The sequence below is a fragment of the Lineus longissimus genome, chromosome 8 (genome assembly GCF_910592395.1).
Source record: "Lineus longissimus chromosome 8, tnLinLong1.2, whole genome shotgun sequence".
NCBI classification, from domain to species: domain Eukaryota; kingdom Metazoa; phylum Nemertea; class Pilidiophora; order Heteronemertea; family Lineidae; genus Lineus; species Lineus longissimus.
Genome location: NC_088315.1, coordinates 5,754,175 through 5,781,376, shown reverse-complemented (window position 1 = coordinate 5,781,376; position 27,202 = coordinate 5,754,175). Strand labels below are relative to the sequence as shown.

General features: G+C 41.1%; 3 protein-coding genes across 9 annotated transcripts; 1 reads left to right on the top strand and 2 right to left on the bottom strand.

Annotated features, from left to right (window-relative positions):
• Nucleotides 1-1,447: 1,447 nt before the first annotated feature.
• On the bottom strand, nucleotides 1,448-15,276 carry LOC135493052 (protein PRRC2A-like). Of its 4 annotated transcripts, none has more exons than XM_064779906.1 (14): nucleotides 15,045-15,276; nucleotides 9,802-9,908; nucleotides 9,372-9,520; nucleotides 9,000-9,241; nucleotides 8,731-8,857; nucleotides 8,085-8,501; nucleotides 7,734-7,760; nucleotides 7,096-7,207; nucleotides 6,605-6,792; nucleotides 6,092-6,327; nucleotides 5,002-5,747; nucleotides 4,629-4,835; nucleotides 4,176-4,446; nucleotides 1,448-3,994 (listed from the first exon to the last, which is right to left on the bottom strand). In XM_064779906.1, the coding sequence occupies exons 1-14, from the start codon at nucleotides 15,122-15,124 to the stop codon at nucleotides 2,233-2,235; spliced, it is 4,671 nt and encodes a 1,556-aa protein (XP_064635976.1). In that variant the 5' UTR covers nucleotides 15,125-15,276; the 3' UTR covers nucleotides 1,448-2,232. The 4 variants fall into 4 exon arrangements, with proteins under 4 accessions (XP_064635976.1, XP_064635979.1, XP_064635978.1 ...); XM_064779909.1 differs by lacking the exon at nucleotides 15,045-15,276 and adding an exon at nucleotides 11,519-11,978; XM_064779908.1 differs by lacking the exon at nucleotides 15,045-15,276 and adding an exon at nucleotides 10,035-10,164.
• LOC135493054 (transcription elongation factor SPT5-like) lies at nucleotides 14,871-23,684 on the top strand. Of its 4 annotated transcripts, none has more exons than XM_064779911.1 (19): nucleotides 14,871-15,010; nucleotides 16,103-16,189; nucleotides 16,352-16,541; nucleotides 16,671-16,809; nucleotides 16,991-17,219; nucleotides 17,413-17,547; nucleotides 17,809-18,024; nucleotides 18,231-18,477; nucleotides 18,615-18,772; nucleotides 19,046-19,201; nucleotides 19,556-19,653; nucleotides 19,878-20,073; nucleotides 20,232-20,535; nucleotides 20,832-20,937; nucleotides 21,163-21,387; nucleotides 21,513-21,697; nucleotides 21,898-22,169; nucleotides 22,355-22,450; nucleotides 22,599-23,684. In XM_064779911.1, the coding sequence occupies exons 2-19, from the start codon at nucleotides 16,124-16,126 to the stop codon at nucleotides 22,737-22,739; spliced, it is 3,159 nt and encodes a 1,052-aa protein (XP_064635981.1). In that variant the 5' UTR covers nucleotides 14,871-15,010; nucleotides 16,103-16,123; the 3' UTR covers nucleotides 22,740-23,684. The 4 variants fall into 4 exon arrangements, with proteins under 4 accessions (XP_064635981.1, XP_064635984.1, XP_064635983.1 ...); XM_064779914.1 differs by lacking the exon at nucleotides 14,871-15,010 and adding an exon at nucleotides 15,186-15,207; XM_064779913.1 differs by lacking the exon at nucleotides 14,871-15,010 and adding an exon at nucleotides 15,489-15,508.
• A 994-nt stretch (nucleotides 23,685-24,678) lies between these two features.
• On the bottom strand, nucleotides 24,679-27,176 carry LOC135492794 (GPI mannosyltransferase 2-like). The gene is made up of 3 exons (XM_064779438.1): nucleotides 27,104-27,176; nucleotides 25,500-26,720; nucleotides 24,679-25,184 (listed from the first exon to the last, which is right to left on the bottom strand). Exons 1-3 carry the CDS (start codon nucleotides 27,173-27,175, stop codon nucleotides 24,885-24,887), a joined length of 1,593 nt encoding a protein of 530 aa, XP_064635508.1. The 5' UTR covers nucleotide 27,176; the 3' UTR covers nucleotides 24,679-24,884.
• Between the last annotated feature and the right edge of the window lie 26 nt (nucleotides 27,177-27,202).

Sequence of the window (27,202 nt, the reverse complement as noted above, 5' to 3'; positions counted from 1 at the left end):
TTTGGAATTCCTCTCCGGAAGATGACCAGCTTTGAAAAAAATAATCCAACATGCATGTATCATAATAGTTATTTAATATTTTATTCCATTAATTTATACAGTTTCTAAGGACTTATTTCATGATGCAACATTTACAGCAATCCTAATTGTTGACATGTGCACAAACTTCTATATTGCGAAATATTCTACTAATATGCTCCTTTGTCCCAGCGGGTTAACATAACAAAAAATTTGTTTCTTTTGGTTCACCCCGTTGGACGAAAGAATCTATCAGAGGAATCATCTCATTCCGCACTTCTCTCTTGTTTGTCCAGCATGTAATGCACAACAAGCTCACAGCTTCTATGTCCTACTCACACCAATGGGCGATATGAATAAAGACTAGCAAATGCTTTTACTTCCATTTTGTACAGAAAGGCCTAGTGTAAATGTACATGGAGTTTTAGATAAGCATTTGCTAGTCTTTATTCATATCACCCAATGACAAGGACACACATGTCAAACTCCAAGGAGAAGTTGTAGGTTTCTGTGAAAATTTATTAGAAATGGAGTCCTGGAAGGGTGTTCTTGATTAAAGAGATAGGTCAAGCGGTAATGGCATTTTAACAAAACTTTGAGACAACCAAGTCCTCATCACCAATTGTAAGTCCCTGGAGAGAAACTTTTATCGCATCAATTCAACCAAGCTTTGACTGCGAGACTTTGCAGCTTGCTACAGGAAAGATTTTAACATTGTACTGGTTTTGCACTCTTAACATAGATACATGTATGTACAAGTATTCATAATGAATACTTGATATGTATCATGGTAAAGGTTTTAATCCTCATACAAAAAATGCTTTTTTTATCCCAAATCTAGTATCATTTCCCTGTGATCACAATTCTTTTCTCTAATTGGAACCTCTTTACTCAGCCCACACAATCTCAAATTTGGGACCCGATTTTTCTGATGCAATATGAACTTACCCATTGTATCTTTTAACTTTGACGAATATGACAGGGAACAAAGTTCACAGACTGGACTCAACTTGTCAGACAAATTTACTTCACAACAATAGTTTTAAAGATAACATTAACCAGTTCCATAAGTTAAAGTAGGCGGTGATCACATTTACAAGACTGACCCCTCACAACTATCCTATTCCAAAATATACATGTATTTGTCCACATATACACCCGGCATATACACTACAAGTACAATTTTTCAAATTCATTTCGCCATATTTAATTTATTGTTTGTATTTAACTGAAGTACAAGCTTGTATCAAGAATCCATAAAGACTAGCCTCTATTCATTCTTGCTTGTATGAAGAATAACAAAATTGGCTCAAAGATAACTGGGAAATAAACATGAGGCAGAAAAACTCAAGACAAGAGGGTTCATAGCAACATATCCTAGGCATATTGTTTAATATTTCAACAGGGGGGATCATGACGCTAAAAGTCATTTCAAAGAATCTGCTGAGGTATTTATGTTTGTGATGAGTATAACCTTTTATAGGAGAACAGCGAGCAGTAATATTTGTGCGAAGCAAAAGAATCAACATAAACTGGATCAGGAACAAAAATGGAACAGGACATGATTTACATTTTGACAGCAAATAATGGAAGGCTGAAGAATAGCTAATAGAATGGATTTAAATCAAAGAAGACATATTCAATCACAGGGCTTACACTGAGTTCAGGTTTCATACAAAACAATACGCGAAGATAACTCCAAAAATTTTAGTCCAAAATCCACATCAGAATACTGGATAGGTTTTTACATTGACCTGGTACAAAATACAATTTGAGTCTTACATGTATTTCATAAATGAACACTCTGTGCAGTTTTCATAAGGAAACTTGGATATAACAAAATTTCTGGTTGCCAGAAATGTTATCGATCCTAGCTGGATGCAACTGCACTAATGGTTTTTAACAACTAGTGCCCTTGGTGTCACTATAACTGGATCTTCCACTGGAACATTGAGCACACTAGAGCGAACCATTTTTAACAGCAGGCCTCAAAATTTGACTATTAATAGTGTAACCATGTTTAATACACAGAAGGGGAAACAAAATAGTGATCAAAAACATGAATATCAGAGTCGCCATCACAGAGAATATTGAAACAAAATAATAAAACAGTCGCACAGGAGTGCAAAACATAAGACACAAGGACAAAATCAGAGCTCAACAGATGAAGTTTAGAGATTCAATCAAGTTGAGTGGTTGAATTCCTTACAATGACTAACAAAACGGTGATGCTGTAGGATCAAAAGTTTTGAAAACGTCGCGCAACGATTGTTCACTTTGTTGCTGTTGCATTTGTGCAAACACTTCCGGTGGTAACCCTGTTATTTGTTGAAACCTAGGATCTGTCAAATCAATATTCATACCACCAGCACCATGAAATGAGTCAACTGTCGGATTACACCCAGGTAACAGTTGTGGATCGATTTCACCAGTTTGTTGAAACCTTGGATCTCCAGCCCCTTGTGAGAACCTGGGGTCTCCTCCACCGGGATGAAGGAATGATGGTTCGCCCTGTTGATGCGGTTCACCCATTTGTTGGTCGTTATCCAAATGTTTCCTCGGATCTAAATGTCCACGTGGATCACCACTTCCCCCTGGAAACCGCGGATCGCGCCGCTGTCGTGGATCCTGCCCACCGCTGGATTGTCTCGGATCACTTTTTCCTCCTTTTCGACCAGTCTTTTCATAATTGTTCGGCCGGCGATTATATGACGAGTATGAGTCCTCCTGACGATTTGCCTGACCACTTAACGGTGAACTGTATTCAACGTTCTGTCGTCTTTGTTCAGTTTTATCTTCATTAACAACAGGCACAGGCACAGGTTCCGGTTCTGGATTTTTTACAGATGGGCGACGTTTAAATCTCGGATCAGCACGATGTGATAAGGATTTAGTTCTTTCAGAGTTTGGTGGTGATGAAATTTCTGACGACTCCTGATGAGCAGGAGAAAGTTTTTGCACCAGAGCAGGCGGGGAGTTTTGTGGTGACCCAGTTTCAAGGTTAATAGCTTTCCCTGGCGGAGGCTGCATTAAAAGCGGCAGTGGTTGTGCTAACAGAGGTGGTAACGTAAGTGCCGGTACTGGTAAAGGAGATTGTGGTGTGCTCTGGAGCTCAGGCTTTCCTTTCAATGGCTCAGGCCGTTCGAGCAAAAGTTTAGGCATTGCGAACTGATGGTCACTACTCGAACCAAGAGGCGGCAATTCAAATGCTTGGAGAATATTTGGATTCTGCAAGTCTGATCTTGGGTCCTTTGACAGAAGTTTCGGCACAGGAGGCGCACGTGGATCACCACCACTCCGATGTGCGGCCGGTGATGACGCACCACCACCACCCCGAGGGTCACTTGGTCGTCCCTGTGATAACATTGGTGGTGCTCTTGGGTCACCTGCTGTCCAATGGGCAGCAGGTGATGAGCCGCCACTAGAACGCGGGTCCATAGATCGAGCCTGTTGTATCATTCGGGGGTCCCTAGGACCCAAAGTTCCAGGCGCAGAATTTTGGGTTTTCAATCTCATTTCCATACCAGAGTCATTAGATGAACTGTCTCTCCTTGGTAAATTTACTGGTGGTCGCGGAGGTCCCGGAGAACTACCACCATGTGACAGTGAAGGCTGATAACTAGTACTCCTCTTCACTACAGTGTTCTTATAGTGCGAGCAACGTGGGTCCTCCCGATACCTTGGATCCGTGATATTTAGTCCAGGAGGAAGACAGGGTCTGTTGTTAGGTTCCATTGTGAAGAGCACCAAACGAAATGGCTTTGGGTTACTAATAATACCGTAAATCTCAGGGGTAGGTTCATTATGGCGAGGTGAGGCAGGAGCGTGTACAGGCGGCACCACCAGAGTGGCACTGGAAGTAGGAGGTGGTTGCTGAGTTCGTGGATCTATTCGTGGAGCTGGAACACCTTGGAGACGAGGGTCCCTTCTGACCGGGGGCACACTTGCCGTAGAAGTAACAACAGGAGCAGCAACACTGGAAAGAGAAAGGGAGCTGCATCAGCAATAACCACGAAATTAATGACAATCAAACTAACTCACCCAATTCAGATTCTACTAATGACATAAGCATTAGGCCGACAATATTGACCCTGCTTTTAAAGTCTTCCTGAAAATATATGGTCAAGGCAAAAGACAGTGCTCATCCCATATCTTACCTTGCAGGTGGTGGTGGTGGTGGTACTGCCACTGCAACTGTATTCCCAGCTGCTGCAGTCTGTTGCCGTATCATACTCAACATGCTTCCAATGTCCATCACTGGTTGTGACGGCACAGTACTGGCAACAGAAGTCGGAGGCTTCACTAATGGAGGTGACGCAGCTTTTGGTGGTTCTGTCTGTGTAATATTTTTCATGATATCAGATAGAGATTTCTTCGATGGCAGTTCGTCTTCTTCGTCACTTGAGTACCAGTTATCGTCCTCCATTTCTGTAAAATGAACAACAAATTAGATTGTGATTTGTCTTCAATCATTACCTCGAAAGAGACACAGCTGGCCAACTGCATGGCTACATGCATACACAAGAAAAGTGTGAGCTACTGTTTTATTTTTCAACATGGGAGTAGTTACAACAGTCAAAACATCTAAGTTGCTTCCTGATCTTATTTACCTATTTCGTCTGCAACAGGATTTTCTTGAGGAGGTTCTGGTTCCTTCTGTGCCTGCTGAAGCCTAAGTAACAGCTGCCGTTGTACGAGGGGAAGATTCTCTGGTATTTCAGGGAAACTGGTTTGTGGTTTGGTCTCCACCGATTGTTCTGGGCCTGGTTTTGCCTCGGCATCCTGTGTCGGTGCAGGACCATTTTCATTTGCTTCCCCTGTAAAGAGTAAATAATCATATGCCAAGTTACAAGAGCCGACTATTGCAAAAGCCTTTGTAATAATTTTGTAATAATTCTTTTTATGTAACTGTGATTGTCTGTGCTTGTGCATTTGAGAGAGCTGCAGAGGCTGCCAGTGAACAGTACTCAAAGATAAACAAACCTTTTGGTTCCTCCTCAACTTCAGATGCCTCCATAGCTTCAGCCTTTACCACGACTTCCGTTTTCTCCTCAACTTCACCATCAGTTGCCTCCATTGGCTCCTCTTTGACATCAATTTCTGCAGCCTTTCGATCAGCCGAGCTCTGATTATCTGCATTTTCAGTGCTTGTACTATCTGGCGCAGTAGACGGTCCAGTAGGACTCATGATTTCAACAGGTTCCATTTTGACCTCCAAAGCAGGGGCACACTGTTCAGGTTCCACAACTTTTTTATCCTCAATCTCCGGTGTGGGCTCGGAAACCATTGGTGGTGAAGATGCTGCCTTCAACAACTCAACAGCTTTTGGTAAATCAGAGAAGTCCGCAGGTTTTGGTGGAGATTCTGACTCTGCAGGTTTTGGTAACGCTTCTGCAAAATCTGGCAACGGCTCTGTTGCTTTTTTTATCAAATCTGATGGTTTTGGAACAGTCTCTGCAACTTTTGGCTCATCCGGCTTTTCCTCCTTGGCCTTTAGGGCTTCCTTTTGGTGTGATCTGATGGCAGTTGCAATAGCTTCAGCCATGGCAGACACAACATTAGCAGCCGACGGTGGTGGTGGTGGAGGTGGTGGGCCAGGCATCCTCATATGGGGTGGGGGCATGCCATGAGGTACTGGATCTGGGAGAAGTGGAGGACGCAAGCTGGGACCATGAGGGCCAGGATGTCTTGTTGGAGAGGCAAGAGTGTCTTTGTAGAATCCTTGTGGGCTGAAAACAAGGGAGAAAGGCAATCAGTCAGACAGGCAACCAGACGGTGTGAACATTCTCTACCTTGGCTTTGGAGGCCTCTTGCCAAGCTAATTATCTTATAACTGGCTTAATCTTAGCATTAAGTTCAGTAATGCTATCACTGCACATGTCTGAAAGACAGAGTGCTGCCATCTTTGAACAATGCCTATTACGAAGGATGAGCAGCATGCATTTTGCTTGCAAAGATGACCAGCGTAGTCCCGTAAGTACCTCTGTGACTAAAACATCTGGTAGCAAAAGGGTGAACTTGTACTACAAGTACAATACAAGTAAAAATAAACTATGAAGTATCATATATTTACCGAAGCATTCCTATTGGAGGTGGTCCACGAGGCCTGGGTCCTCGTGGTCCAGCAGGTCCATGTGGCCCAGGAGGTCCATGTGGTCCTGGAGGTCCATGTGGGCCATGTTTCTCAGGGCTAGGCGGATTTGTCTTAATGTCCAGAAGAGAAGGTATGCCCTCTTTGGGGTCTCCTTCGTACATGCGAGGAGGAGATCCTCCAAATTGTTGATTATCAATCATTTCACTAATCATCCTCTGGAAAGTAAGATAGTTTTGATGAGATTTTAAAAGACTGCCTACCCGTCCAACTCCTAGAAGCAAAATTCAAAATTTGAAAGACTGGACAGGGAAAGAAGGAATGCTGAGGACTGAACTCTGCCATGCAATGATAATCCTGATATGGTCCAGTCTCATGCCCAGTTTAAGTTTGAAAATCGAATGCTTCACCAGGAACCAATGACAAGGTGGAGCATCCTGGCAAAATTCTGAATGACGTTAGGTATAAATTACAAAGAACAGGACAAGAACATACCCCACGGTCCTCATGGTGATGTTGTCTATCACGGTTGAACTCTCGCTCCATTTCCCGCTCAGACTGCTCCCTTAGAATCTTTTCTAACAGTAGCTTGCCTCTATCATCCAAGGTTTCATGAGAAAACTTACAGTTGTTACCTTGGAAGCATTTGGCACCAGTGTGGTAATATTTACACGGGTATTGGCCTGAGAAGTGGTTAAGGTAAAATATAAGTAGGCACTTTTTTAATTGGAAAACCAAAAGATGCTTCAGATTCCGCCAACATAAAAATCGTGAAAGCTTAACTTTTTCCAGAATTTCTGCCAATTGGGAAAAAAAGTGTGGTTGAAAATTGTACACTGAAAATTTGTTTTCTGCTGGTTAGCCAATCCGTTTTCTAACTTCTCCACTTTTCAAATACGAGTTCAAGACAGTGTGACTGATGGGGTGAGGAGCAACAAATTTAGCAAAACTTCTGACAGATTTCTTGATCACTTCATAAAGGATACCATGTAAGTACGAACAGTTGTCTCCCTTTCGACACTGGCCACTGATGTAAAACTTGCAGACTTCCATCTTATGATTTGGAGTACAATCATGACTGAAGACGCATCCATCACCCTAGAAAGAGAAGACAGCAACAAGGGGTGAGAAAAATGTACAGGAATATTTGATCTATCGGAAGAGTTTCGAACTCTGGTAGATCTGAACATTGCAAAGTTGCTTTTTTTTGCACATTTCAAAGATCAAGAGTTTGTCAATAAGACAAGAAGTCGTTCACACCTCAAGCAAAAGCAAGACCACAACCACAGCATGGGGTCTTCAGCAGAACTTTAAAAGCAAACTGCAACCAATAACCAGTTCGTCAAATTTTCAGGCCAAAATGCACAGGCTGCACTTAAAAAGTGTTTGTTTGATGTATATATTGTTATCCTACCCACATAAAACACCCCTCTACTTGATTTGCCTTTTACCTTGTTGGAGATCTATGCATGTTACATCAAACCAACAATTTCTTAAGGACAGCCACAGCAAGACTTGCTCATGACAGATGAAACAACCATGAACAGACTAACAGAATAAATGAGAAAAGTAACAATTTCCTCAAAATATGTTCTGTACAGAATATTTCTATACAGAAACTTACCCTGTGGTGTTCATCCTTGCAGTGATGCTTTAAGTCAAAGATAACAGAACTTTGAGAAAAGAGTTGGTTCTTTTTTGGGGTTGTTGGAAAAAAATTGCAAGGTGCACTAGTGTAGTTGTGTTGGTATCAAAGCTTGCCCGAGGCTAAATAAGACCTATAAATGTCAGCTGATGGCAATCCAATGAAACTACATGAGTTATTATGTCATCAGTAGACGCAAGAAGTGACAGAGCAAATTGGACTTGGTACAATATTTCCTAATATTATCAGCATCTTTGACAACTTTTACTCTTACACCCTTTGTCATTTTGGCTGATGTCTAAAACGGTACAACATGCACATCATATTCACCTTATGGCAAGAACCGTCCTTGAAAAATTTACAAATGGGACGATTCTGCTTCATCTCTTCGCGTCGTGGGGGTGGTCCTCGCTGGTTGCTGTGATCGTGCTGGTGTGGGTGGTGTGGGGGACCGTGCGGTGGCATGCCACCCCGACCACGTCCTCCGCGTCCCCTATCGCGCCCACCTCGTCCCCTATCCTGACCTCCCCGTCCCCTATCCAGACCACCTCGTCCCCTATCCTGACCACCTCGTCCTCTATCCTGACCGCCTCGTCCCCTATCCTGACCTCCTCGTCCCCTATCCTGACCTCCGCGTCCTCTACCCCGATCACCACGTCCCCGACCTCTGCCTCGACCACCTCGCATCATTTGGCCCCCTCGTCCTGGGGCACGCCCCCTACCTCGGTGATGGTGCTCAAATAGTTCCTGTAAAATGAAAGCATATTTGAGTTATAACTGATTCTGTAAGGAATCCTATCTGTTAATGATAATAATGAAATAAATAATGATATGACAAACCGTACTTCCCAAACCCAAGAACAAGACAGTTGAATTTTTGTGCTTACATGCAAGTCACGTGCTCTATGTCATGAACAACTACACTTTCCAGTTAAAAATTTGTCTTGATTTTTTGAGTTAGTCTAAAACAACTAACCTGTCTATCACCCATCCCCATACTTGGGTCAATAAACCCATCGTCCACAAAGCTCATCATTGTCTTCTTATGTGGTGGCTCCATATCGTCAAAATCATCATAGTCATCGTACTCATATTCAGGAGTCCTGGAAGGGATAATCAAACAAGTTTTAGGCAAGGATGGTTTCTAAACAAATGACTGATACAGTAACAATTCAGACTTGGAAAGGGGAATTTCCTAGCAGTGCATGTTGCAAACGCCACAACAAAATGAATGTAGAACTTTACCTGTCCTGGTTATCATATGGGCTTCCATAAACGCCCGGACTATCGCCAAACTCCTCCTTCTCAAATTTCCTATGTTCTCTTGGGTGTTCATGATGATGTTTATTGTTGTCATGGTGATGATGATGATGCCCGTGACTCGACTGTTCTCGGTTCCAGTCAGGAGTATCTTCACCCCCCTCCTCTACACGGTCATGATCAACATACTTCTTGTGTTCTTTTTTCTCGCGCTTTTTCTTTTTTGACTGCAGAAGATGGAGATAAATTAGATAGAAAACCTTCATCATTTCCAAATGACCGTCACTACAACAAACCCTTTCCAATTTTACAGAAATTGAACACGAGGTCTTGAGACAACCACTATTTGAAACTTACCTTCTTGGAGTCATCGCCAGATCCTTCATTTCTATTCTTTCTATGTCGACGCCTTTTCCTTGCGCGTTTCGACAGCTCTTCATCAGACTCGGAACCTTCACCCTCCTCAAATCCATTATCACGATCACGTTGTTCACGGTGACGAGATTCTGCAGGGAAAGAAAACGACTATGAACAAAATTAAATGCTTTAGAATGCAAATGGTCCTCGTATTCATCACCTCTTTAGATCTCCAATACGTACTTGTACTGCAATATGGGGAATTACTCGTTAAAATGGGACTCAAACTGTCTTACTTTCGTCACTGTCAGGATAACTAGATTCAGTTCCAGTTAATGATTGCGATTGCAGCCTTACACCACACTGATGTTCAAATTGGCCTTTAAATTCTCGATCTAATGTCTTCTAATTAATATTATAAGGTTCACACCTTTGGCTTTGCTATGACCTCTCCGTTCTTCCTCATCCACTATTTCACCGTCTTCAGGCAGCTCACCGTCTTCCATGTCAGTGCCTTTGGGGCCTCGGTCATAATCACTGCAAAGACAAACCCATTTAAAATCATGAACAAAATGGGTCTACATTATTTTGGCAGAGGAACAGTGCCAACATAATCATTCCTCCGGGCTTTCAGGAGGGGTCAATAAGGAGGCCTAGACTGACCTTCCGATTAGCTTGTTTTCAAACAGTTTGACAAGCGATATTATCATTGTAATGTACTATGTGCACAAGAAAAAGCATATGACTGCATTACTGTGGACATGGCAAACATTCCTTTTGGTATGGCGTTTCTCTTTCCATACTTTTTTTGGTGCGATAAAATATTTGTAGGTGGCACCTCTGTGGCGAAGGTCGGTTCATTTGGACCTCTGCCAATCACAAGCTACTTTTTGCATTGTAACCAACTTCTGTGCAGCACAATAGGTCTACAACGCATAACAAGCCAGTCCACAAAACTTCCTATATTATTAGTTCACTGTGTTTTCCATTGTGTGATCACCTTCATAGTTCAACATCAATATTCCAGGTGTCACCACCAGAAACTTCAATCTAGGTCAAATTATCATTCATTATGCCTTATTGATTAGAATTATGCATACATAATGAATTATTGAATACGATCAATTATAGTACTTTAACACTGCTATTTTTCCCAACCAGATATTTCGCAATAAACCAAATTATTTTTTTTACACCAGACATGTCAGACAAGAACAAGGTGTAAAATCACCCAGGCCAGATCAGGGGCCATATAGAGTGCAGACACCAGGGTCCTTATTTTAAATACTCCACAAGCATTTTTCATGCATATGCACCAAATATGTAAGGTCTGCATGGAGTGGTATAATACACAAACCCATGCTAAAGCAAGGGCATAACAGACACTCACACAGTCACAGAAAGGGAAAACTTGAACCAATTTTTGGCAGGTTTCCTCAGATTTCCAAATGTTAGCCCAAAATATAAAACACAGACATTGTCTATGTCGATAGCCAAAGCGTAATTTTGGGAGAAAACCTCATCCTCTGTCAAGGTCAAACAGCTTATCTGAATTTATCAAGGGGATATTATGGTACATGTACTTATAGGTAGACAGTCAACCTCATAGCACAACCTTTGAACCTCTGCCAATTGCCATTCTCTGTCCCTGAAGGACGGTGTCCACCGAAAGAGGTGTGCTACTCATTAAAAATCAATTTTACAGTCCAGGTCAGATTTAAAGAGCCTTTGCCCTACTGACAAGTCTACACCATGTAGGCATATACGAATTGCATACAGTATTTTAATTGTCAATGGCGGGATAATCCAACTGCAGAATGGAAGCATGGCCATTGATCTTCCTTCCTCAGGAAGGTGTTTTCTTAAGTAGGTGTCCCAGAGGTAAAAGACAACCCAGCAAACGACCAAGACAGTTCAGGTCAAAATTAACAGCCTCTGCCCTCTCAGTCTACATCTTTTATGTGAACTACATCATAATGTCCTTACTTATGGTGTCTGATCAAACTGGACGACTTTTAGATAATATAGTCTGAAACAATGAACACATCTGTCAGTTGTCTCAAATAGGAAATCTCCATCAAAACAAGACAGAGATTTATTAAAAATTATACTTGGGTCACAACAACAACTTATTGTAGCATATTTACGATCAAATTCTCCATACTCCTGCAAGATCAGAACTGATCTTTTGTACTCCTTTAGTAGCTGAAGTTCCTTATATGAAATTGCCTTGATAAAAATCAGAAAGCGCCAACCTCTCACGACTACAGGCGTAATGTAACTCAAATAGTGTATCTGTACACTATCTCCATCTGGCACTGCCTGCTGCCTCCTGTATCACTGGTATGCAGACATGGTATAGGGATATCGATTTTCCTTACAGCCAACTTCTTCTACATGGCTATACACTGTCTAATGTATACTGGAGTACAGCTCAGCTATAGGGAGCTCTCTACACAAGCTGGCAATGTTCCCAACAAGCATCATTATGAATGCCGTGGAAATCCATAGGCAGTGAAGACCAGTTTTTCAACACAACACACAGGTCATGCACGCACAGAGTGGGGGATAATAACCACACTGGGACAATCAATGTAGGATGTCCTACCCAGGATAACAGAACAATAGCACTCGAGCTATATTAGGGGACATGATTTAGAGTAGAGGTCACAGCAGGGTTATGGAATTAGAATTTTATAGTTTGCTACTCCACAAAGAACACCTTGTTGTTAGTGGGACACCCTCTCTGGTATTCATGTCACCGTTGTAGGGACACACAAATTAGTCTTTTCTAAGTGAACCTCTGTGTAATCAGGACACCTCTCACATCGGTCAAATATGTCCAAGGGCATGGCCAGAAGGGCGTCCCAAGACGACAGATTGAACGGACAAAACCATTCGATTTTCTCGAGATACATTTCACAGCAGAAAAAGAAGGCACTCAATATTGAAAGCTATTGGGAGGGTGCAGGGGTGCAGGCGAGTTAAGGGGAGCGAGACAGTGTCGACTGCCCATTTCTAATTTTTTACAGATATTGCGTCTGGCTTCTTATATTGAACCAATTAACCAAGAGAAATTCCATGAATCAAACAATGTCAAGGGGTATGGTCGTTGATACACAACATGCAAACTTGACAGAGGGACAGTTTCAAGTACAATCACAATGTACTTCACATTTTTGAAGGGATTCACAGATATTTTGCAAACTTATTCAAGAAATTGAAAGATAAACTTCAAAGATCAGCACTCGGAGACCATGTATTCAGTCTTCAATTGATTCATCTATAAATGAAATGCAGGTTGTAGTTTTGATCATAGTTGGCCCCCCACATTTTGCTGGCATTGTTCATCACGAAGAAAGCAATTGATTTCTTTCACTATGACTCTGACTCGGATGACGGATGATTATGGCATTTTTTATGCACTTAATTTAACTGATCCACAGACCTACAATGACCTATACATGTCATGCATGTACAGTTACAGTATTATTCATTGGCTTAGGGAAGATAACTATCAATAATCAAGCTACAGTAGGCCTAACTGCACAACCACAGGCCATGGAGGTTTTAATAATACTTCCATGCACAGGCACACAACGACCTATGAAGTTCGAATTCACTGCATCCGCCTAAAAAAACACTACTCTATGTAGCATGACAAGATACCATGTAGCGGCTAGATAATTAGCTGCGTCGAGATAGAAACAGCTGAACAATTTTAGGAACTAAGTACAGATAGTATACCAGATGTGTCTACGCATGATAACTGCCTCTAAGTCTAACTAAATCGATAGGTTTTAATGAAATCTCAACTAATGGAGCCTATACATTTTATGACTGATCGACTACACGGACACAGTATGACATTGACAGCATGACACAGTCAACACTGAACAGGGTACAACCACACTTCACAACAAATACAATGTACATGTATATGCATACAGTATGCATGACAATGGAAAAGAGGGCAAATGACTAATGAACAACTTTACATAGTGATAATTGTATCTTGATGGGCAGGCCATGATATTATGACAGATGTCATGGACATAAAGTTTATAAAGTGCTTCCTGGTTGAAATGAGGCCTGCTGAAAGATACATCCTAGATAGATGGATCATATTGGTCAAATGAAAGACTTGTACATTCTCCTTTTCTGTAAATGTGGGCCTAAAATATAGGCCTAAGATTACATGATATATAGTCTACAAAAATAAGGCAGATTATGCATGGCAATGTTGGCTGTTATAGCACGCCAAATGATCCTAGTACACTGTACAGACTACAAGTGGTAACTAGCAGGACCCAAGAAAACCTATGACACAGGCTCTATTTGAAAACTTTTTGGGACAAACCTTTTATAAGGGCCTATACAATACATGAAGAACTAGAAGTTGGTATGATACAAATCTGGCTTGCCTTCCCCCCCCCCCCCCCCCCCGACTTCTTACAATGTAATTTTTTGCAAGGCCTAGCCCTGTATCAATACCTAGGCCTGAAAGTTGTTGCTTTATGACTTTGTAGGTCCAATACAGGACTACTAGTCTCTTGTCTAGTAGGAAAGGCCCTGCATGCCCGGGCAATACGGATTCATAAATCTATCTTTTAATCTTATGACACCCCATCCCCACTATCCTGTCTCACCTCCATGAAGCAGGAGCCCACCCAGAAAGACTTGCACAGATTTTATATGTTGTCAGCCAATCCAGAAACATGCCCCATTATCCATCCCCCCCCCCCCCCCCCCCCCAGACCATCCAAGTAGTATTACTAAGTCCAAGTCAGTTTCCAGACCCTGGAAAGCCCGTTTTCTGGAAACTGCAAAAACTAAAGCCGTGTTATCCTTATCTATACTATTGTCTATTAAAATTCCATTTCAGAGTTTCAGTTATTTACAATAGAAAACTTCTTGCCAGAGGCATTACTTCATAATTTCATTCACACCACAAAAATCAATATCAATCATCTTTTGTTTCTCCAAATAAAAATGCCCGGTCCCAGTTCGATTTCTGTTAAGTGTTCACCAGACAATTTACTGCCAGTACTGGTATGCCAGCACATCAGCATATCACAGGAGAGACTAGATCTCATCGCAAATTGTTGGTTATACATTGTATTGTGCAATAACTTATTCACTGCTGCTTGGCAACAACCAAACAATTTCCAGAAGCCAACTTACCCGCTAAAAAATATGAGTACTACCCGCGCAAATGGCTGCCAACTCACGCCACCCCAACCATAAATAGACTGATCCAAGTATTTGCCCTACAGAGAAATTTTCCAAAAATTTCCCAATTTTTCGCGAAGAAAACCCCCCAGTTTGAAGCATGCAAGAAATTAAACCCCACTAAAGCTGGATCATGCTGAACTAAGAACAACGATTACAGATATGAAATCAAATTTGAAATAAAGACTACGACTCCCCCCACAGAAAGAGAAGTTTGAACAGAAAATCTCACTTCCCCGACCAAGTTCTGCCCCGTCCTAATTTGCATAATTTATGCATCCAACATCAGAGCTAGTTTCTTCCAAGTTTTATCCTCAAATTTCCCAGATATGTTACCTTCGACCTGCATTTCATTTATATGAATCCATTGTCGCAATATATGTGCTGATTTTGAAGGAAATTTATAGGTAACAAGGATGTATTCTCGTCGCTATACTCGACCTTTCTTTGTCCTCGGTCTCCATTTCTTTGACAACCCCGACCAAGTTTGGGGGATTGGCAAACACACTTTCGAGGGACATATTCACAGTTTTATGATTTAAGTACGAGTCAGTTTTGTGAACCTAGATGTGCATTGCATCTATGTCTTTCGTATAAGCATAATGTAAGGAATTTAGTTCTCCATTATCCTTCTGAATTCGCGAGTTTTTCTGGCTGTCATGCCAAAGTTGCATCAGACACGCACACAATATGGCGCACTTTGATGAATAGAGAAACGAGGAGGCCGTGACGTCATCAAATGGAGTTTATAGAATTCCAAGCCAATTTCGTCATAAAATTGTAAATCATGTTTACCAGTGTGATCTATGAAACAGATATACTATATTCTAGCAGCTTGGAAAGCCTAACAGTCACCAATTTAGCAGTTAAGAGAGTTTACTTACAACTAATTAGAAAGTAATTATGTAAGTAGGTCAAGTTAATTTTTGTATAAATTATGTATTTTGGGCATTTGATTTTTAGTTTCAGTAATATTTGAGAAATATGAGAACAAATCTAATTTTGATATTTTCGACCCCTTACACCACACGGATTCGTTAATAAAAGGAAAGTAACGAATAATTGTTATCATACCTCTTTTATATTTCTGAATTTGAGCAGAGTGCAGATACGAAGTGGCATCGCGAAGTTCTTGCTAGCTCTGAAGGACTTCATACTAGCCAAAACGAGGCTGTTGTACTTTCCTGAATTTTCAGCAATTTCGACTCTCAAATTTACCTTTTTACATTATTTTGAGAACTGCGACAGGTACTTATATATACCCTACGTGTTGTACAGCTTGTAGAATATGAAAATACATTAGATACACCTTTGGAATTATCAAAAATAAAGCTATTGTTCTGCCACATTCAGATTTTTTTTTCTGCACTGCATGAAAACTTGCACTTGCAATTGCATTGCAGTACATCATGCACATGCAAATTTTGATCAGATCGAAGCCACACTATTAGTCTTTTTTTGGTTTCAAATTTAATACTATTTTATTTATATCTTTACAGATTGCTTGGACTTGAGCCATAATGTCTGACAGTGATGATTTCTCTGGTGGAGAGAGTGATGAGGGGAGTGGATTCCATGGAAGTGAGGTGATTCTATATTTTAGCATGATGACTGTCTAGTGTCTTTGGAATTCATAAAAAACATAGCATGCCGCCACCTTCTTTCAAATATGCCTTAGAGAAAGCACTAGCCTTCTTTGGTAGGGAAAGAATTATTTTAATTTCATAGAAAAATCTTTGTCATTTTAGGCGGAAGAAGTAGCTGGCAGTGGTAGTGAGGCTGGCAGTGGTCCAGCAGAGAGTGAACCAGAAGGAGAGGATCTTGGGGCGGAGGATTCAGAAGATGGTAGTTTTGATGAGCAATACTATGAAGAGGAGAAAGATGAAGGGCGAAGGAAAAAGAAACCAAGATACACAGATTTCATCCTGGATGAAGCCGGTAAGCAGTTTGTTTGCTTCTTATCATGTCGGCAGTCAAGTGGTGATGGCCAGTGAAAGCCTCCTTGGCAATGTGGAGTTTTCTTGAAAATATCGGGGTTTATGAACAAGTTGATCTGATATTTTGCAGAGGTCGATGAGGAGGGTGAAGAAGAAGAGGAAGATTGGGAGGAGGGGGCAGAGGATATCATTGATCGCAAGTCGATCATCGAGTCTGGCCCCAGTCACCGAGAAATGGAGGGAGAGAGACGTCTTGCTGAGATTATGAGGTTAGTTGGGAAATTTTGTTCGCTGTTTGTGCGTTCATCATAGGTGAGATGTAGGTCCTGAGCTAGAGCATCAAAGTTGGATACATAGATCTATTTTCATTCATTACTGTTATAGTGTTAGTGTCATTTATACTATAGAAAATAACGAATGCTGTGAGTGCTATGAATTTTCAATTTTCAGCAAAGATGAAGATGAAATTGAAGAATACTACAGAAGAAAATATGCCGAGACATCGGTGGCCGAGCGCTTCGGTGAAGGGGAAGAGATGTCTGATGAAATCACTCAGCAAGGTCTCCTTCCCGGTGTGAAGGATCCTAACTTGTGGGTGGTCAAGTGTAAGATGGGAGAGGAGAAAGCAACATGTGTTGCCATGATGAGGAAGATGGTTGCCTACCAGTTCACTGATGAGGTAAACAGGGCTGGGATATTTTAAGAAAATTTCTGAAAGTTTATGACACGATGATACGAGACACAGTTTTGGATACAGATTTCCATGCTGTTGGTCTTGATTTCAGCGTAAGAGCTGAACTGCCATCTTGGTCTTTTATTTTGAATATCCTAGCTTTTGTTTTAAAAACGATTGTTGTTTTTCTTTATTACAGCCCTTACAAATCAAGGCAATCATTGCAAAAGAGGGTCTCAAAGGTTATGTATACATTGAGGCATTCAAACAGACTCACGTCAAACAGGCAATAGAGGGCATTGGTAACCTACGTATGGGAAAATGGACACAACAGGTAAAGTAACAATTCTTTTCTGAATGGTTAAGAAAGTAATGATGATTTATGTGGGAAACTGCACAGATCCCTTCATTGTTATATGAAATCACTTGAATTATGGCAGAAATTCTTATGTCATAATCCGGTTAGAGCTCAAATTGATGTACATGTATGTACTCGTCTCTGTACTTCCATCAGTCTACATGTATAAGTAGTCTTAGTAATTAGAGGATCTTTGCAATGTTTCACTTGACCAAAACCTTATTCTCTCTATACCAGATGGTACCCATCAAGGAGATGACAGACGTACTGAAAGTGGTCAAAGAAAAAGTCGAACTCAAACCAAAAGCCTGGGTCAGGTTAAAACGAGGTGTTTTCAAGGACGATTTGGCCCAAGTGGACTATGTGGAACCTTCACAGAATATGGTCAACTTGAAACTGATACCTCGCATCGACTACACTAGAATGCGAGGTGCATTGAGGACAAGCAGTAATGTAAGTCTCGCATTTGTTTAAAAGCACTTCACACTAGGGCTGAAAAAGGGTCAGGCAGTATGTCATAACAGCGTCAATTCGCTTTTGTCCAGGTTGGCAGCAAAACTTTTCGAATGCTCAGTGAAAAGGGGAATTTGTCCGGGTGCTGTTCCTGATCAAACGACATTGTGGAGGTCCCTGAACATACTTTGCCAATTTTATTTTAGGATGCAGAAAAAAGAAAACTTAAACGTCGCCCAGCCCTGAAGCTATTTGATGTTGACGCGATCAGGGCCATTGGTGGTGAGGTGACCACAGACGGAGACTTCCTCATCTTTGAAGGCAATCGCTACGACAGGAAAGGCTTCCTCTACAAGGCATTTGTGATGTCGGCTATCGTGGCTGAAGGATGTAAGCCGACATTGTCGGAGCTGGAGAGGTTTGAGGATCAGCCAGAAGATATAGACATGGAGTGTATCCTTTCCTAAAAACCATAATTTCAGTAATGCTGTCCAAGAGGTGATTGTATTGAAAAGCATATGTGTAGCCATTTTGACAAAGTTGAGTCGAATGTATTATGTAAGCTAAGTGTATCCTTGACTGGAATCCAGTGATACCAAAGGCTAAATCTTCAGCAGAGGTGACCCATAACTTTGCGTCTGGTGACATGGTTGAGGTGTGCGAGGGAGAGTTGATTCATCTGCAAGGAAAGGTCATCAAGATTGATGGAAACAAGATTACAGTGATGCCAAAACACGAGGATCTCAAGGTCAGTAGACAGTATTCTTGCAGTATCTCTTGTCAAGTGTTGGACATAGAAACTGCCTTGTACATGTAAGTCAAGAAATTGTTGCTGCTAACAGATATGGTTTTGATGAACTCGCTCTTCGAAGGTTGCAAACCAGCATGAATAGTGTTGGCAAAAATTCATCAAGAATGCTGGTTCCTAAAAATCATTCAAATTTTCATATTTCTTATATTTGTATTTCTTGCCTGTTTTCATATTCTTACATGTTATTTCTTACATATTTCTTGAATCCAGGACCCGATTGATTTCCCATCATACGAGTTGAAGAAGTACTTCAAGATGGGAGACCACGTGAAGTGCATTGGTGGACGCTATGAAGGTGACACTGGCTTGATTGTGCGGGTCATGGAAAACATGGCTGTCGTTTATTCTGATCTCACAATGCACGAGGTAATTGTTTTAGCCAGTCTCTAAACTCACTGCAGAGTTAAAAGAGCTTTAGATACTCTGTGTAGGCCACTACTTGCAGCGCCGTATACATGCAAATATTTTGTTATTGAGACGAAGAGAAAGCTAGTAGATGTTCAGAAGATATTTTATATCATTCATATTTAGAATTTGTTTATTTTGTGCCTACATAAATGGTAAGCTGTTGCACCCCCAAACTTGACAAAGGTCACCTGGAGAAAGTACCACAGAGACACTCTGCTCAGAATTGGACACCTTGCTGCAGCCAATAGGCCATGGAACATCTATAGTACAATAATAATAATCTTTATTACCTCCAATCGCCTTTGTTTCCAGATGAAAGTACTGCCCAAGGACCTTCAACTTTGTACAGACATGGCCACTGGTGTGGATTCACTTGGACAGTTTCAGTTTGGAGATCTTGTACAGCTTGAGTGAGTAATGATGCATCAAACCTGAAATGAATCATATCCCTGGTCGCTACCAAAATGAAAATTGCGGTCTTGCGATAGAGCAAACCAGTTGAAGGGGAAAAGGAAGAATCAAATGTTTGCTTACCTCTTGTTCATTTCAGTAAGCAATAGACGTGGACACTACATGTATTTATTTGCCATATTTATAATGTTAGATAGATTTTGACCTTTAAATTTGTTTTCAGTCCCCAGACGGTCGGTGTGATCGTACGAATCGAAAGAGAGACATTCCAAGTCCTTGATATGCACAGCAAGGTTCAGTCCCTGAAACACAATGCTGTGGCCAAGAAAAAAGATACTCGAAATGCTGTTGCTCTAGATGCAGAAAATAACAACATCCAGGTGAAGGATGTGGTCAAGGTGCTAGATGGACCTCACTCGGTAGGTCTATTTTTCACTATCTTATTTTACAATTAATCACATTTAAGTCCAAATAACTAGTATTAAGACTTCCTGCTTGATATTACTTGGCCCAAAAGGAAGAGACTGGTGACTGACGGTCAAGTGAAATTTATAAACTTCTCCATTTCCTATGACAGGGTCGTCAAGGAGAGATCAAGCATTTATACCGCCACTTTGCATTCCTGTTCTCACGAATGATGACAGAAAATGGTGGTGTATTTGTCTGTAAAACAAGGCATTTGGCATTGGCCGGTGGTGTGAAGCAATCCACAGGGTCATTAGGGTACGTGCCAATGTCACCGAGGATTTCTAGCCCCGCACATCCAAGTGGCGGTGGAGGTGGAGGTGGAGGTCAGCAGGGTATGGGACGCGGAGGAAGGAATAGGAGGGATACTGAACTTATTGGACAGACAGTTAGAATTATACAGGGTCCATTCAAAGGTTGGTACACTACTTGCTAGGGTTTTCAGCTAAAAGTCCATAAAATGTTGAGATCTTAAGAGATTTAGATTTAAAAGCTGTTCGTTTTTTCTGCTTAGCGAAGCTTTGGCTAACAAATATATGCCACTGCGGTGTCTTGTTGGTGTCATTTATGGCCAAGCTATCCTATGTAAAGCTAGATTTTGAGAGCTTGATCCCACACTAGTTGTTTATACAAAAGTATGTTGTGTCTATTGGGTGTTTTCGTAAAACTTTAAGCATGCCCTTAATGATACAATTATCCTTGTTGTCTTTAGGTTATATTGGTATTGTAAAGGATGCCACTGACACCATGGCCCGTGTGGAGCTACATACAAGTTGCAAGACAATCAATGTGGACAGAAACAGACTCAGTACTCTCACGTATGTATCTTCTACCAAACTGCGTAATTGTCCTCAATAGACATTTGACTTCAAGATATTTTCACACAAGACAAAATCATTAGTCGACATCCTGGTGTATATAGTCCCTGTTCTGTCAGCCTTTTGTCCTGAGAAATGCCTTTTGAACATTTGCCTTTAATTCCAACTTCAATTAAAGGGAGCTTTGATAGCATTTTAATGTATCTCATTCCTTCCTTATTACAGGACTGGTCGCACAGGTCGTCCAACATCAACCTGGGGTGGACGCACACCAATGCATGGCAGTCAGACACCGATGTATGGCTCCAGGACCCCAATGTACGGTTCACAGACGCCACAGCATGATGGGAGCAGAACGCCTCACTATGGTGGCCAGACGCCAAGACATGACGGTGGTCACACTCCTGGTCAGAGTGCTTGGGATCCTGCTAATGCTAACACACCTTCAAGGTAAGACTTGTTCATTCCAGATGACCTCCACCAGTACCAGTAGGAAGATTCAGCAGTTTTCAGGCTGATGAATTGTCTCTTTGTTTCTTGATGGGACATGAAAGTATTGACATCGTTTTTTTCAGGCCAAACGATTTTGACTATTCTTACGACGATGAACCATCACCATCACCAGCATATAGCCCTGCACCAAATCCCTCCACCCCGGGTTACCAACCAGACGCAAGCCCCTCTGGACCATACACACCACAGACTCCAGGCAGTGGCTACTCACCGTACCAGTCGACACCTTCACCTAATGCTTATGCAGGTAAGGCTGAATATCATGTTTTCAGTACTCAGAAAAGATTTTTGACAATTAAATATTGAAGTGAAAAAAGTCTGCTGCCAAAATCATTCCGATGTAAACAAAAGCCATAACATGATTATCATACTGAAGTTTTAGATTTGGATGTTCTTAGATCTCGTTCTGTCTTCTGCTTTAGACCATATTTGGTTATTCTTTTGCAGCTAATCCAAGTCCTAGTAGTTACGCTGGCACGCCGAGCCCATCAGGTTACCATAATACACCTTCACCAGGTGGCTACGGTTCGTCGCCCTCGCCCTCACCAATGGGATATAGCCCCATGACACCAGGGGCGCCATTCACGCCCCAGACACCTGGAGCGGGTATGGAACACAGCTTGGCGGAGTGGCAGACTATTGACATAGAAGTTCGGGTAAAAGACAGCCATGATAAAGCGGCGCTTATTTTACAGCAAGGAGTGGTCAGAAGTGTCACGGTGAGTCTCTTAAATATGTATTCATCACACAGTTAATCAGCTGTAGATAATTTAGCCCGGCTGCCTATAATGCATGAAAATCCAATTGGAAGTCAATTCGAAGAGGGATGTATTTGATGGATACATTGAAATAATTATATGCCTGATATTTTAAGTATCATATACCATTTTTATCAATGTTTCAGGGTGGAATGTGTTCAGTGTTTTTGCCAGAAGAGGGCAAGGTGGTGAATATTGCGGGTGAACATTTAGAACCAGTGCGACCAGATGGTGGTGACAAGGTGAGTAGAGGGCATTCTAGTATTCTTCTTCTTCTCAATTCACTCTTACATGTAATCATGGTTCCCATTCAAAACATGGTTTTGATGTTTATTTGTATGCAGTGGCATTGTCCAATGAACATTAACCCAACTCATGATTATTTTTCAGGTCAAAGTGTTGATTGGTGAGGACCGTGAGACAACTGGAACATTACTTAGCATTGACGGAATGGAAGGAGTAGTGAAGACCGACAAAGGGGACCTGAAACTTCTCCATTTGAACTCTTTGTGCAAAATGCCAAACCAATAGTTGTTTGGCTTTCCAGTGACTATTTGACAATACAATATCTTGGGCTAAAGCCTATATTCCTGGGAACAAACTAGTTGTTCAGGAGCAAGAATGAAGGGCTTGCCCCAAGGCAGGAGTCTCGAATATTTTTCTTGGTCAAGATTTGACACTTGGAATTGATATTAGGAGTCAAGACATAAGACACTCTTTGTGAGAAATGCCCAACCATAAAACTGTTTGGCATTTCGGTGTCTGTTTGGGGTGAAGCAAGATTTTTGGATTAAAAGGCGTAGTCCAAATGCTGAATGTTTGTGACATGCTGAAGTGGGATACTGAATATTCAAGAAGGTTTGATTTACACATCAGCTTTGGGTTGACATCGATTCAGGTTTCATAAATATTGGATGTGCTTTGTTTGGTTTTTTGCGTCAATGCTGTATACATCATTTGCTGTTGCATACATTGTACATGGGATGACAGTCCAAATCTAATAATAATGGTTCATTTTAAAGTAATGTTCACTGCAAGTACATGTACAAATCTTGTTCCAACATAGTGCATGTGTTAACTTGAGGTGGACATAGACATGTAGGTGAAATTGCAACGGACACTATCTGTTGACCATAGCCACAATTAGTGAAAATTAAGAACAGCGCTTTACATTTGGTCATTTTGACAGATCTTCGTCATTCATGTAGTACTTAAACTGCGTTCACTTTACATTTTGAGGGTTATTGTGTGAGCATCTTCTACAGTAGTCTGTAATGTCCCAGATTGATATTTCTCTTGGCCCTAGTGGCAAACATACATGCACTGGGTGTTCAATGTCCTTAGATGTTCTGGCATAAATATCATCTGAAATAGTAATGGTACATTTACCTCATGTATGTTATTATGCTATAAACAGAAATTCATAAAATTGGTAAACATGAGGGTGATACAATTTGTGTAAAATAAAGTAACTCTTTGTATGTGTATTAAAGTGTCAGATGTTGTTTATTATGAACTCCAGCAATGGGTCACTGGGAAGTAGAATGAACAAAAGAGTCCGACCAAATGAAGAATGCTAAAAGACAAGCTGAAGGTCCAGTCTCCTTGGTCCAATGGACAGGAATGTTTTGGAAGTGTACATTCCTTCATGAAGATAGTGGTTGAGCAATCTCTTAACGTTTTAATGGAGCATTTTGGCATCACTCTCTCGATCCTTTTTCCCCTTTAGTCCCTGTTGTCCGCCCGCATCAAGGCCTTGACAGATTTGGTCCAAAACCACGATGAGATACCTTTACCTCCCTGATCCATTTACGTGCATCTTGCTGCCTTTATAGTAAAGCCAGAATGACATCACTCGGCTATGACTGCAGGAAAGACTTCACTCAGCCTCGTCAGATTGTCTACATGTATTGTACCTGGGGGTATGGATACTCTGCAGTTTTATCACCCCAGATAATCACAACACAATTAATGGTAGTTTCCTTGGATAATGTGCAAAGGCATTTTTATGATCGACCCTCCCAAAGACAAGTCTCGGTGAAGAGGCACAATCTTTAGAAGGCATCATTTGACAAGATACATGAAGCCTAGAACACAGACAAGGTTTTGCAGTGGAGAAAGTGGACTGATCTCCCATGCAAGTCTGAATTGAATCAAATCAAGTTCTTCCCACAAATCATAAAAACTGTCACAACCACTCTCCCAGTAGGGTGATGTTGCTGAATAGATTTCTGAGGTCTTCCTGGGTTGGGCATACACTTCCAGCACCGTATATAATCTTGGTACACGAAATTGCACAGAAATTTGAAGACCATGCGCACATGCATGCATGTTCTCTGGTTTTCTACGAAGAAAACCATTTGAACATCCCCAGGAAACAAAAGAGGACAAAGTAAATGAATTTGATTTCACAATTTTTATTCTTAAGAAAATATAGTGTATAGAACACTTCCCTCACAATGAAATAAGTGTCTATTACCCGGTAATTTGTAAGAAGACATGCACTTTCTGCAGTGAGGACACTAATTCCATGACTGATTACATGTACATCTGACCACACACGCAGGTCCTTTAGAATCGAGTGCTTTTCAGTTTAGAAAACGAAATGAAACAGTTTCACAGATCAGTGGCGATTTCCAATGACACACTCGGGATCAGAGGATATCGGAGGCTTTATCATGTCCAAGGTAAACTATTACAAAACATCAAAGTTCCAACAACACAATAAGTCAAGAAGTAAACAATAATAAGCTTAGACGATGTATTGTTTTGTCGAAGGTTGATTATCTGATCAGTCAGGAGATTGTCCAGATTGCAATCGGAATTCTTTGCCGTCTCAATCGTCTTCTCCTTCTTAGCTCTCTTCATGACGTCATATTCATTATAGAGGTCTCCAGGTTTGTGTCCTGGTGTCATTAGCATAGCTGCATACCAATAGATCACTGGGCATGAGGAGCAAAGCATTCTTGTGATGATCTGGAACGACAAGAAATGAGCACAAGTTAAAAAGTACAGAGAGCACTGCTGATGGAAACCTTGTTTACTCAACACTGGTACTAAAAAATAAGTCCTCAAATTCAATACTCTTCAACTTGCAAATAAAGCACAAACCAAAGCTGTTTTTTGAAAAAGACAACATCTTATTAAGAAATATCCCTATTGACAGTACCAATGAATCCTGAAATGATATTAGAAACATGGCCACAGTGCAACTCTGGTTTGACGGCTGCTGATTGAGAACAACCATAAAAAACTTCTAAGATGACCAAAGGAATATTTCCTCTTACTGACCTGAATATGCGCAACAGTCACACCAAACAGCATCAGTGCAGCCAGATGAGCAATGTAGATGAAGCATCTATGACTGTAGAATCCGAGTTCATTCTCTGTGTCAGTTGCATCCTCATCTTTTTTCTGATTGGACGGTTCCTTCAACTCTGCATACAAACCAAGGGTCAAGACATATTTTTTATTCCTCATGTAATATTCCATTACTGCACAGCTGCACAGAATCACAATGGGTAAGGCTAAGAGAAAGTTTGGAATATTGTTCACGGTGTAGTAGCTGAGAAACCCCACACCCCAGTAGTGGTTCTGAACATAGGAATATGACACTGGTAAAGTCTGGTGGCACCAAGGGAAAGGACCGTTCCACGGAAATCTGAAATCATCCTCGCCCATATCTTGTCCATATTTGATAATGTGTGGTGCCACAGTATAGTTTGTGTAATCCTTTCTGTGCTGATTTCGACAAAATATTTTGAAAACATACATTTGGAATGTAGCAAATGGTAAAATGTACATAAGAGCGCTGATGAAAAGTGGTGTAATTGATATAGCACAGAGTGTACCGAGGCCACCAATAAATGGTGCCAGGTCATCCATGCGGTTTTGCACTAAAGCTTGTATTCCTTTCACAAGGGATTTAAATCGGTCATAACCAAGGAATCCAATCATGACCAGTCCATTTGAGCGTGTCAATGTTGCCAATCCAAAATACGGAGCTGGTGAGATTACCATTGATTTCTCAAAGGCCAGCAAGCCTGAGAAACACAGAAATGCAAATGTTGTTTCTGAGTATGGCACAGAGAAGAATATACTGCCTGGATTAATGCAGTACAGCAGGGCTGCTTTGTAAGCTAATGTTTTATCTTGCAAAACTTTGGTTCCTAGTTTGAAGAGGATTTTTGCTGATTTGACAAATAGGATGAAATTCACTAAGGCTGCACTCAACAGTAATGTGTTGTGGTAGGCAAGAACCATTTGGAGTGGGTAAAAAAGTGTATTAGCAATGCCTCTTGTTAGCCATGGAAAAAGTGGAAAGAACGCCAGGCATTTTTCATATGTATAGCCATGTTCTGCAACATGTAAGAAGTAATTTGCATCCCAATGGCGATATCCTCCCAGCAAGAATGTCACTACTCCATCCCATATTGTCTTTGATTCTGGAAGACGTGGAGGACGGAAAGCCGCAGTGTCTGGATAATCAGGGAGGATGGCATTGAAGATAACCTGCAAAGAGCCAAATACAAGATCAGTCATTATTATATTTGGTATATCAGAACTCGCTTTATTACAGCTTAGAGAAGATTTGCCAGTGCACGACAGCTTAGACCTACCTAGTAATCATATCTAAGCCACACTATAATTTACTTGTTACTCTTAACCTTGATAATTCTGATTTTCACATTTATGAGTTTTGGTCGATTTGCGTTGTGAGTAAGACTGCAAGCAGCGTAGGGGACAGTTTTCCCTATTACACCAATCATAATTTGCTCATAAAACGAGCAAATTCAAAGTGTGCTGCAGTCTTAATTATTTGTTTGTCTCGCCTAGTTGGTTCTACTGTTATGGTGTTATGTGGCAACAAAAAGAAATTCAAAATGATTGAATACCTGCAGTAATATGATTGTAAATCGAGAAAATAAGGCAAATTTTTCAACTTTCTCTTCCAAAGATAGCGCCATCTTGAGCGTAAATCACGTGACAAAACA